The sequence below is a fragment of the Bidens hawaiensis genome, unplaced genomic scaffold, assembly GCF_021521415.1.
Source record: "Bidens hawaiensis isolate Kalapana, Puna unplaced genomic scaffold, B.hawaiensis_p1.1 tig00001960_1, whole genome shotgun sequence".
NCBI lineage: Eukaryota > Viridiplantae > Streptophyta > Magnoliopsida > Asterales > Asteraceae > Bidens > Bidens hawaiensis.
In genome coordinates, this window is record NW_027491108.1 from 3,279,201 (window position 1) to 3,292,193 (window position 12,993).

At 33.7% G+C, this 12,993-nt stretch overlaps 1 protein-coding gene across 1 annotated transcript; it reads right to left on the reverse strand.

The window, feature by feature from the left end:
* Nucleotides 1-445: 445 nt before the first annotated feature.
* LOC143601074 (zinc finger CCCH domain-containing protein 18-like) lies at nucleotides 446-4,993 on the reverse strand. Its single transcript, XM_077078580.1, has 8 exons — nucleotides 4,929-4,993; nucleotides 3,139-3,996; nucleotides 2,065-2,232; nucleotides 1,775-1,954; nucleotides 1,553-1,629; nucleotides 1,395-1,475; nucleotides 1,199-1,322; nucleotides 446-828 (listed from the first exon to the last, which is right to left on the reverse strand). The coding sequence occupies exons 2-8, from the start codon at nucleotides 3,981-3,983 to the stop codon at nucleotides 756-758; spliced, it is 1,548 nt and encodes a 515-aa protein (XP_076934695.1). The 5' UTR covers nucleotides 3,984-3,996; nucleotides 4,929-4,993; the 3' UTR covers nucleotides 446-755.
* Between the last annotated feature and the right edge of the window lie 8,000 nt (nucleotides 4,994-12,993).

Below are 12,993 nucleotides of genomic sequence, written 5' to 3' on the forward strand. Positions count from 1 at the left end.
ACAACTGTTTTACAAAGAAGATTGCATAGAGTTTGCCTTGGCTAGGAGTCTCATGAGGCATATCTGATGCACAATGTCCATATCTTCAAGATCATTTGGATGAAAGTAATCCATATATTTAGTAACAAGTGAGTTGTCCTTACAATTAGTCAACTTCTAGAAACATAAAGCTGCTTTAGTAAATGCAAACTGTTGCTGGGAACTTCAAGTTATGATTGCCCGAATGTTATGTGCAAACTGTTGTGCAAAACATACAGATTGTGTCATACAAAATTAGTTTGGTAATATCATTAGTTAGAACCATAAATGATACAACTCTAGTCAAGCAAAACCACAAACACCAAGGTCACAGCATAAAATGAAAATGAAATCAAGATAACACAAAAAAAAAAAAAAAAAACAGGAACTTTATATAAACTGAAGTCTTTATTTTTAGCATATATATTTAGTAACATCCCAAAGTTACAGAAATACTTTTCTGCTATTTAACTTTTAACCATCTACTTCATTACTTTCTACTTTAAGCCACCAATTTTCTGCAGCCTTGCTATACTTCTAAAATAAAAATCAAAATATAAAGAAAAAACATAACTTAGTTACATATCATATTTCTTTCTTCTTTCTGTACCCTTTTCTGCAACCATCTTTGTCGCCCCGAAAACATTCTCTATATAAACCCTTTTCTCATATTAAATCGCCTTTGACATTCTGTTATCTCTAACCCTATAAACCTGCTCTTGTTATCTATCAAGAAACTATATTGTTGTTGATATTTCACCGCCTAGTCCTGATGCAAATGGGCTGTCCGGAAGATTCAGTCCCTGGCTACTGCATATTAATTTATAAAATCATTAATACAACTTTTATAAAAAAAGGGGGGGCTAATACAACATAATACCAAGATACTTCCTTATTCTTTACAAAAAATGTCTTGTCAACCTAATTTTTGTGTGTATGTGTGTGTAGGATTCCGAATAATTTAAGAAATTTAAGATCGCCTAACAACCAATCATTTTATATTAAAATGTTGAGTTTCACACTATTAATAAGTCATTATATATTTTTTTCCCCACAAGTTAGCGCATTTTAGACCAGTTTAGGAACTTTAAAACACATTTATAAATATAAGAAAGTATATTGGTTTTATATAGTATTAAACCATAATAAATTGAAATCTTCATATTTATTGCACACACACCTTTCTTGCTCACTGTATTTGGTCTTGATCTGCCTGATTTTCTCTTGACTAGTGTCCCCGTTGCTTAAAACATTTAAAAAATAATTGAAATGCGGGAATTCCATTTGTTGTGCATGAGCATTGCCTATAAATATATATAATAGAAGGAAATATTTAGAAACATAGAAACTTTATCAGTATTCGTAATTTTTTTTACCTTCTGATATCATCAAATCTTCTAGTGAGGTTCCAGAACTTGGCCATTGGTTATTGGTTGAATTATCACAAATTCTGGACACTGCAATTAATATTTAAAAAGTTTTAATTAGCAAATCCCGTTCACAAAATATGCCAAGAATACTACAAAAATCTCACTTGATTGAAACCCAAGTTCGGTATCAAGACGATGTGAACCATGGTACATATGATTTTGATATGTGTCTCCATGTTTCCTGAAATATTTACATTAATGCCGCAAGAGTATAACAGTAAACTCAAAAACACAATCTTGAGCCATATGATATTAGTAAGAGAACAACTGATAATAGTATAATAAAATTTATAATTTGAAAAAGATAAAAATTGTAAATTTCTTACCTCTCATCAAGCTTACATTTTTCGCGATATGGTTTAACCAAAACGCGCGCACCGCTAACAAAATGAGGGTTACCCTTGTTTAAAATAAGCCTAACTGTATCAGCAAACGAAAAGGTCACAAATCCAAACATTCTCTTTTGCTGACATGGAATTCTCACGTCATTGACTGGGCCGAATTTTCTGTTATATTGAATTAAAAAAAATGAAAATATAAAATCATTTCATGTCTATGATATATACACATGTAACTTGAAACTAATCTAACATTTATCATTTCCATTATAACTTACTTGAAGTAATTGTAAACATCAAGCTCGGAAAAAGTACTGTCGGCTGGAAAAGTCAGATATATCTGTCTAGATCCAGCCACAATTCCCCCATGTTCGTTTCTATCGTCCTTTAGATCCATACATTTTGCCATGTCATCGGCCAACACAACGGCGTGTTGTCCATGCGGCCTATTTACACAATATCAACATAAATAAGGTTCATTATCAAGAAATGTGACATAAACTTCTCACTTCTGTTAAAACTTAAGAGAAGTGAAAGTTTATGTTTAAATATCTTTAAAAGGAACAAATTACATAAATGATCCATGTGGTGTACCAAAATTACAGAGTCGATACATAATTTTAACATATTTACACCTTTAAGACCACACATTTTCAAAAAAGTAACACATTTAGTCCCAGCCCTTAAATGAGGTAATTTTTTTTAAATAGATTTAAAATGACTAAAATAGCCTTGATAATAAAAAAAACAAAATAAAAAACTATTTAATAGGGCCCCATCTTTTTTAATAAGAAAATAATTTTTTTTGACATTATTCAAAAACTAATCCAAAAAATTAATGACCCTATTAAATATATGTAAAATGACTTGGGTCTGGATCAAATACAAATTAAATTAACGTGCTAATCATGAGAATCAAGTAGTGAAATTATATATACAACATAGTGTAATTATATTGTAGTGTAATTGCAGCATAGTGTAATTACATTATGATGTAATTACATAATTACACTACTTGTATATATTATTACACTATTTGATTCTAACAGTTAGCACATTAATTTAATTTGTACATTAACTTTCCCCAAATGACTAAATGTGTTACTTTTTTGAAATGTCTAGTCTAAAGGTGTAGGATTTGAAAAGTATGTATCAAATCATTAATTTGCGTAAACCACAGAGACCGTCCGTGTAATTCGTTCTTTTAAAAAAGTTTAAAAAGTAACGCATTTGGTCCTTAAATTTATCGAAAACACCAAACTTACAAATATTCCTTCTTTTAATAAGCGTGTTTGGGATTGCTTATTAAAACTGAAAATCTGCATTAAGTTATGAAGGTTGAAAAAACTGACCTATCGATGAGACAAATGCTTTTGAGGCGAGCAAGAAGTTTGGTCAAACTATAATCGGCTTTCCCGTGCCTTTGACTTTCGGTCAAATACCCCTCGGCTTGAAGGGTTTTCCCAAACTTTTCATAATATATCATTGGTAACGAAGCTATGGAAACCGGAAACCCTCTTCTTGATTTTAACAACTCAGTGAGTTCCATCTCTAGGTTATCAAGAGAACCGGGTGAAAAGACATTATCGTCCTCAATAACATTAGTGTTGTTAATGATTTGTGACAAATTTTCAGGGGTAGGATGCAAATACCTACAATTGTTTCCATGTCTACAAAACCCTTTAACGAAATAGTGACAAATCTTAAACGGAAATTCGGGTAAACTTGACGACCTCCTATTGGTTGATGCCGGTTTGACTCGATTGATTGACTCGATTTGATCTTCTAACGACATGAAACGGAGATGATTGTGAATGTTGTAATCATCTTCAGGGTATGAACCCAGGCTGACCATGGGGAAAAAGTCAACGGGTTGACCATGAGGGTCACGACAACGGGTAGGGATTTGAATGGTTAATGGTGATTGGCGGGTTGATGGAGAGAATGGCGTGAAGTGAAGCAGGCCAGAGTTGACCCGAGGAGGTGAAATGGGTTGACCATTTGAAGGTAATTTGAGGTCGGTTTTGGCTTTGTTGATTAACGAGTGGATTAAATTATCGGGCCCGAATGCTAATCTTATCATCTCGCGTTCACCATGGTCTTGTAAAAGAAGGTACCCGATTATCTTGGAGACGTTTTCGGGTTCTGTTTTTTGAATTCTGTCATATACGATTCTTGTCGATTCTGAGAAATCCATTTTGCACAATAACCTACTAACTAATAAAAACAAAAATGTAACAATGATTAATTCAAGAACAAGGTGCATTAAATTAATTCGTGGTCAAATACCAATTGAACAAAAATTGTACAACTATAAACAATTAATCCACATTAATAAGTAATAATAAAAAAACCAAAAAGATTACTTGTAGCACTGATGGTAGGTAAACATAAAAGACTTGCAGTACAGCTGAATCTAAAGAAAATTAAATTTATAGATATAAAATCACTGATTTTGAAATCAATGTATGCTGTAATTTGAAATTTGAGCGAATTTAAAGAAAATTAAATTACAATATTGGATTTAAAAAATCAATGATTTTTAGCTTGATTTTTGGTGTAATTTGAAAATTGAGCCATGAAATTGGTATTCCAGAAATACCCTTGAAGGCATTTGATTCCATGAAGTGCAAAAACACAAAAATGATTACAACTTTATGAGCAAAAATGGGATGAACAAGATTCCATGATGAAAACCATGATTGAAAAAGTACCAGAATTAAATGGCAGACCAGATATGTTTTCCTTACTTTAACTAGCAAAAACATATAAATAATTACAAATTCCACTTAAAGAAAATAAAATAAAATAAAAAATAAAGGAATTTTGAAATTAAAGGTGAAAAAAAGAGGAAAACAGCACCAGCAATATTTATGCTATCCACAAAACTAATGTGTGTTCTTTGACACTTTTTCACAAACAGTTGGTGTGCATAGAAATTTCACATGAAATCATTTCACAAAACTCATATAATTCAAGAAAAACCTGTCTATCGACAAGAAACACTGCAAGCAAACACAAAACATGCAAAAATCATCAAGTGTTTGATTCAGTGAATAAAAAGGAACAATTTTTGTGGAAACCCACAAAAACTTTATGGAAATGAATGGGATAGTGAAGAAATAAAGAACAAAAAACTCACCGAATCGAAGGGGTGAAGAAATTAAAACCTTGTCACGGCCTCAGAAACTCCTCCATGAATAATATTATGCTGCTCCGCAAAAAAACAAACGAGACATTGATTGATATAAAAACATAAAATGACAGGGAGGATGATACTGAAAGCAACAAACTCAGTGGTAAATTATTATTATAACAAAATGGGAGTGAGGAGTAAATTAAATATGGTGGGTATTGTTCAGTATCGGTGAAATCTGGGTGTTGGGGACATTGAAACCTGCGAATTGTGTGATGGCTTCAAACTCAATGAGAGAGAGTAGGAGAGGAAGTTACAGTGTTGAATGATCTGCTGCTATAGTGTGTGTGTGTGTGTGTGACTGGTTAAAACTTTAAACACTAAAATGTAGGAGATTATAGAGGTGACAGTTCCACAGGAACAAATCAAAACTGTTTTATTTATTTTACTCTTTTTAATTTAATAAACTACTGGGTTAGGTATCCGTGTATACACGAGTTCAACATCTAAAGTTGTATAATTATAACTTTATAAATAAAATAATAGCAAATAAATTCACGTATTGAGTTAAAATAAGAACAAATTAAATTACAGTTTTAATTCACGAACGTTGTGTGTCACATTATAAACAGGAAATTATAGGCGGGAAATAGATAATTAGACAGTTCCGGGCAGGATATTGAGGAGTGAGAGGGCCTAGTTAGTTAACACATGACAAGTAAAACATTTATTTATCAAGTAAAACATCATATTATGGCAAAGTTTGGACCATTTAGAGTAAACGGCTTATAGTCATCTCTAAGAAAAAAAATGTGATCATATATTTAATGTGTAAAAAACTATGAAGACATTTATGATTCATAAAAAAAGTTTCTAATCTGATGTTTATGTAGGAACATTTAAAATTAAAAGTTGATTGAAGATTTTGGTAGGGTTAAATCGCAGGAACATTTATGACCCGTTTACTAAAAAATAGTAATTTTTGACTATTTTACCGATGCAAAAAACTTTATTATGGCTCTTTACTAATGACATAGTAAAAAGGGAATTTCCAAAACAACTATCATCGCTAGTTCAAATTCGTTTTGGTGGGTATTTTAGTATCATTTGCATTGCCCGAATAACCAAGATATAAGAATAAAAAATGATTGGGCTCGAAAAGATAAGATTTATTTATATTAAGAACACAAATGAGCGAACAACTAATCCTACAATCGGTGATACAATAGAGTTAGCACACATATTTGCATATGTTTATACAACTGAATTATAATATTTCAAGTACAACTTACTTTCTTTAATTAATTTGGTCCTGATTCCTATAACTTCAGAACATAGGAGTCACAACAACTAACACAATTTTTAGTATCAAATTATATAGCTTAAAATATCAACAACTTTAAGTTTACAAAAGATAAAAAGATGGACAAACACCTATTAAGCCAACCCAAACCGTTTTACACACATCAAAGGAAAAAAGACACTCATGATATGGAGTCCCTTTTACTCCATAGGAGATCCATTCTCCTATTGTAAACCCTAACCAAAAATAAATTTGTAACTTACAACAAAATCAAATCAACCCACAACTAAAAGATATAAACTAAACAACTTTTGTTAGAAAATAGGTAAATTGATTGATGTAAGAATCATCTGATGAATCAGTGGTACTAACAATGCATGAATCGATTTGAGTTGGTAGTTGATTGTTTGAGGTACCAATGGCTCCAACCATCATATTTATATACACATATGGAGAGATGGATACGAACCAAAGTGATAATCACTGAATGTCATCCCCCTTTCTCATTACTATCCTCCATATATATTTACAAGTATCACAATATATTAAGAGAGAATATCTCAACATATTAATTATGAGATCTTATGAAATCATTTAAATACATAAGTGATATTATTTCTATTATACCTCCGCAGTTGAAGCGGGAGGGGAGCGGATGCTGAGACTGGACCAAAAGTCTTCAAAGAGAGCCCGTGGTAAGCCTTTGGTGAAGATGTCTGCGATCTGGTGCTGTGTGGGCATGTGAAGAATCCGAACTCGACCACGTTGAACCTGTTCCCGCACAAAATGAATATCAAGCTCAATATGTTTAGTGCATTGGTGTTGGACAGGGTTACCCGACAAGTAAATGGCGCTAATATTGTCACAGTACACAAGAGTAGCACGTGACAAAGGGTGTCGGAGTTCCAAAAGAAGGTTTCGTAACCAACAAATCTCAGCTACGACATTAGCAACCCCCGATATTCTGCTTCAGCACTTGAGCGGGAGATGGTGGGTTAACGTTTGGAGGACCATGATATGAGGTTGTCCCCGAAATACACGCAATAGCCCGAGGTGGAGAGAATATATTAATTATGAGATCCTATGAAATCATTTAAATACATAAGTGATATTATTTCTATTACAAATATATTATAATCAGGTTGTTTGCTAAGATGCCTCTTTTCCCAAACCATCACGTCATCCTTCCTGACAAATTATCAATACGAGGCATAACAAAAAGAATGGTACGTGGACTTACTTATGAACTTCAGGGTCCCCATGCATCCTAGTCATTTGCCATGTTAAACCTCAAGTGCTAGGATCCAAACCAGGTCACCGGGCTAAGATATATCTAATTGATGCTTCCTCACAAGTTTAACACTGCATTTTGAAGTTTGCTTCCAAACACAAATAACGTAAATCATGAATTTGAGCTTTTAAACCTAAATCTTATTTTGTATTAAACACCAAACTACATTAATCAACAAAACAAATGGGCAACACTTAAATAAATACCTGGTTTCTTAGGTGCCTATGATTTTGTGAATGCAATAGCAAATATCAACATCATCTGCAACCCAAACATATGTGATTATCATTAAAGATTTATAATAATCAGTTGATTACACATCTTTTTCATTTTCAGTCTTCAGTATTTGTTAGATTCTAATTTAGGGCTTTCAACCATAACAATTACCTGGTTATAATGCACTATGTTAGAATATATTCATAAGTTAACATCAAGCAAAACCATGAAGAACAAAAAAATAAAATAAAAAATAACAGTTAGTTAAATTCAAATAAGCATGCCATAAATTTAGTAGAAACTTCCGAAGTACATGAAATACTTTCATGTCAGCACCTCAAAATTTCAAATTTTCAAAGTTCAAATTTAAAAAATTAATAAAATACAAAGTAAAAAATAAATAAATAACATGTTACCATGCAGTGCCTTCATTAGATAACACATCATAAATCAGTAGTCTACATATTAGTAAGAATCAGAAATTCAACTCGAAACGAACAACAAAACCCGATATGAATTTCAAATATCATAGAACTTCAAATTTTACCCAATCAATTAGGCATTTCCATCTGCAAACTACATACATGCTATAAAACACTGAAATTTGAAATAAAACACTATATAAAAATGAAGAAAATGATGTGATACTCTATGGAGCGGAGGGGCAAGATGCAGAAAAGGGAAAGAAACGATGACTGAACACTTTTAGTAAAATACTTGCTAGAGCAACAGACTGGAACATAAATCATGTAGAATGCCACAAGAAACGTAATCTAACCTGGATTTTGGCAAGAGTTAGAGGAGGCAATCAAAACCCTAATCGTTAATTAACCTTTGAATTAGTGGGATTACAGATAGCAAATTATTAAAATTAAAAAGAAGAATGCATTAGGCACAAACTTACAGTGATTGAAGATTAAGTAATGAGAAGATTGAGCAGGGGGTGGGACAATCTCAAATCGATTTGCCATTGAAGATTAATAGAGAAGGACTGTACATCGACGTGACGAAAGCCTATTAGCAAATCAAAATCTGAAAAGAGTAATAGGATTACTGTTTCAAGTGATAGATTGCGGTGAGAATGGACAGCCGACATGAGAGTCAGAACGAAGTAGAAGACGGTGATTAGGGTTTCTGGCCGAGGAGTGGGTCGGGTTGAGGAGTTCAGGTCTTAAAGATCCAAGAATTCTAGGCGGGATATTGAGGAGGGAGGATGGTCTGGTTATTTGACATGTGGCAAATAAAACTTTTATTTATTAAATAGTATAAATTGAGAAAATAATATTTTATTAATTAAAATTACTTTAATTTAATTCACAAAAAAATGTTTATAGTTGATTAATAGAATGGAATTATCTATTATATAGTTCATTCAATTTTTTTAAAGCATCCTAAATTTATTTTCATCCGTCTTTGTTGTTTTTTATACCATTCTCGTTTTTTGCGTACATCACCACTACCATTGACGCCGCCACCAACCACCACCGCCACACCACATGCCATCGCTAACCACCATGACTGCCACCACCCATCACCACCACCACCACCTGTCGTCGCCACGGGTCACCACCAACTACCTCCACCATCACCATTGCTTGTTACCACCAATTTTTTTTATTTTATTTGTTTGTTTTTTCTTGCCTATCAAATAATACAAATTAATGATTCATTTCAATTCTACTTGGTAAACAAACAGGATAATTGAATGATCAATTTCATTCATTTAAACATTTCATTAGCTTATATCAAAGAGAGTATTTTGACCATGATGCTCGGAAGGGAGAGAATGAGAAAGAAAAGAGGGATTACAATTTTGGGTAAATTAACATGACTTGAGAGCATTCATATTATATCTTTCATTTTTTTAAGGATTTTATAATAATATAGGGCGTGATTTAGAGTGTTGTGAGCAAAGAAAAGATAAAAAAATACAATGGATTTTCAATATTTAAAAAGCTGTTGTTCACCCCTTACATTTTTTAATATTTGTTGAAAGTGTTTGTGAGTGGAGTAGAGAGAAAATGTAATGATAAAGATATAAAAAGTATTATTTAATTAAAAATGAGAGAAAAAAATCATGATTTTTAGAGTAATTTTAAATTTAGCGATAGAAAAATAGATGAGAACGCTTTTAATAGTAAGAGAGTGTATCTTACTATATTAATAAACAAAAATAATGACTCTTAATTGTCATAATTTCATTCAATCCTAGCATAAAATTCCTTTATAATATTCTAATCTCTCATCCCTTTAATGTATGCTATCAATGGGTCGTTGGTGAAAATAAGTTGACCCATGAGTTACAACATTTTCAATATATTTCAAGATATTATACACATATTAATGACAAGTTAGAACAATTTAATACCTAAAATATAATTATTATGTATATCTTACTTTTTTTATTAAAAAGTCAGCATTTTATTAACAATAAAGGACTCGTGAATTCAGTTTGAAGTATGCAAAGCTTCTCACTTCGCGTATATAAATTTTTAATTATGCTATTTAATTTAAATTTCCAATTAACGTGATTATTTAATTTTGAATTATTTATTTAATTTTCTAATCATAATCATTCTAAAAAACTATTAAACATTAAAACCATTGTTAATTATACCTAAAAACTATTAAACATTAAAACTAGGGATGGGCAAACTCGGTACTGGTACCGGTTGGTACCAGTACCGTACCGGTAGTTTCGGTATTGGGACTTAGACCGGTACCGTTATTTCCCGATTTTTTTACGTTTGGTATCGGTACCGAACCAAAGATTTCGGGACCGGAATTTTCAGGACCGGGACCAGTCGGTACCGGTACGGTCCCGATCTCATCCCTAATTAAAACCATGATTAATTAAAACCATTAAAACTAGGTTGTTTGTTTTTTTGGAAACCGTCAATTCCGGTTTTTTTGATTTCATAAACATTTATCATATAATCAACTTCAACAAAAGAAATAGGATCATATAAAAAAACAACTTTTCCTCTTCGTATTGAACTCATAGACATGTACCAAATCATTCTATGTACTTTCATTTTTTTTGTATTTATTATTGTTGTGAATCATTATTACTACAGTATTTAACTCATAGCAATATTTAATTTGTTTCTAGGTGTAAGGCCCTGAACCCGGTGGCCCTAATTTAGCGTCGGATTTACTCATAAACACAATTCTTCAAATCAGAGTTTATTAAAACTTTTCGCGGAATATAAAGCATCAATCATTTGTTACAAAACATTAAAACTTTTCTTTGATACCATAACACAAAACTTTATATTTAAAACATCTTTACTTCTTTCTTCAGATGCCAGCCGTTCAATCCATGCCATGCGTCATCCTCATGCTAACTCTATAATCAGCTCACCTGCGTGCATACTAAAAGTCAGCTACGCTGAGTGAGTTCTAGTTAATCGAACGCCATACAATACATACACATACATACATATCCGTAGATACATATCTATACTTCACTAGTTACCCTTCTGTTCTACATACATACTTGCTACCATACATACATACATATCTACAATCACTAACCTCAGTCTACCGAGAGTACGTTCATGGTTCACCGTCTATACCTGTACTCAAGGTCGTGAACAGGTACAAGGTTCGCAGTCCTTACCTATGTTCACCATTTATGGTACGTACAAGGATCGCGGTCCTTCCCTATACCATAGTACATCCACAACACGTACAAGGTTCGCAGTCCTTCCCTATGTTGCAACCTAATTCATAGCACGTACGAGGTTCGCAGTCCTCCCCTATGCTACAAAATCAGCACGTATAAGGTTCACAGTCCTTTCCTATGCTGAAATACATCCACAACACGTACAAGGTTCGCAGTCCTTCCCTATGTTGCAACCTAATTCATAGCACGTACGAGGTTCGCAGTCCTCCCCTATGCTACAAAATCAGCACGTATAAGGTTCACAGTCCTTTCCTATGCTGACGCCTATCTACATTACGTATAAGGTTCGCAGTCCTTATCTACGTTACATATATCATCTACTTCACGTATAAGGTTCGCAGTCCTTAACTACGCCATCACCAGCCGAGTCTATGTCCGACAGAAGCTAGAGGGATTTGCCATCCTAACTTACTATGTCGAACGTAGAACTCACATGCCATTCGTGTACCTATATACACATACTTACATTATAACAGAAGAACACTCTAGGCATTATTTACCTCATTCATTTAACAACCATACCCCTTGTCGTTACGTGCAATATCCGAAGATCGTTCACGCCCCGACAAGTATTCATTTGAAATATTCATACATCTTCGATATATAATATTCGTACCTTTATTTTTAACCTGACAGTACGCGCAATATCCGAAGATCGTTCGCGTACCGACAAACAATCATTCATATCTATCACACATATCACATATGACATACACTTATCACTTAGGATAAATGTATTAACAACACATCGAGTATGCACACAGCCCCGAAAACATAACAAGGAATGGGGCTAGAAACTCACCTGAACACGGTTACGTTCACCGTTGATCGTAATCCCTTTCTTCAGTTGTGCACGGCTGACTGTATAACAAGTATACGTATCAATTAACTATCACTACTCATATCATCTTTCCAGTCTTAACTACTACCCACAACGAACGGGGGTCCGGGGGCAGCGCCCCTGGCAGCGGGGTCTAGGGGCGGCAGCCCCTAGCAGGGTCCAAGGGGCAGAGCCCCTGGCTGGGGTCGAGCTGCCAGGTCAGCTTGGAAAAATTTTATTTCCATTAACTGTCTTAACACATTTTTCATTAGATTTTTAATTTATTTTCTAATCGAACTTGACTTTAGGCGAAGTTAAACCTTAGGCAAACTTAGCTTTAGGCGAAGTTGTCATCAGGCGAACTTAGCTTTAGGCGAAGTTGTCATCAGGCGAACTTAGCTTTAGGCGAAGTTGCCATCAGGCGAACTTAGCCTGCAGGCGAAGTTCATCAGGCGAACTTAGCGTGCAGGCGAAGTTCATCGCTTTGAAGGCGAAGTTGCCCAGTTGCAGGCGAAGTTGCCCAGATCAGCCGCTGTTCGGTTTCTGTCCAGCATTTTGAGCGATTTTAACACCCTTGCTATGGTTCAATATCACCCACTACGCTTCCCGACCATTTTCGGTCGTTTATACACTAAAAAGCTTGGATCTTTAAACTTCAAAGATCAAGAATCATACCTTTTTGAGCTTGTTTGGATCTCGTTTAACTTGTTAACACAACTAATCGCTCTCTCTCTCTCTCTCTCTCTCGGATCT

Coding starts and splice junctions, on each gene's coding strand:
- LOC143601074 (XM_077078580.1), bottom strand. CDS start 3,983: ATGGATTTCTCAGAATCGACAAGAATCGTATATGACAGAATTCAAAAA. Junction 2,233..3,138: donor AGCATTTGTCTCATCGATAG/GTCAGTTTTTTC, acceptor TTGTGTAAATAG/GCCGCATGGACAACACGCCG. Junction 1,323..1,394: donor AGATTTGATGATATCAGAAG/GTAAAAAAAATT, acceptor ATATATTTATAG/GCAATGCTCATGCACAACAA.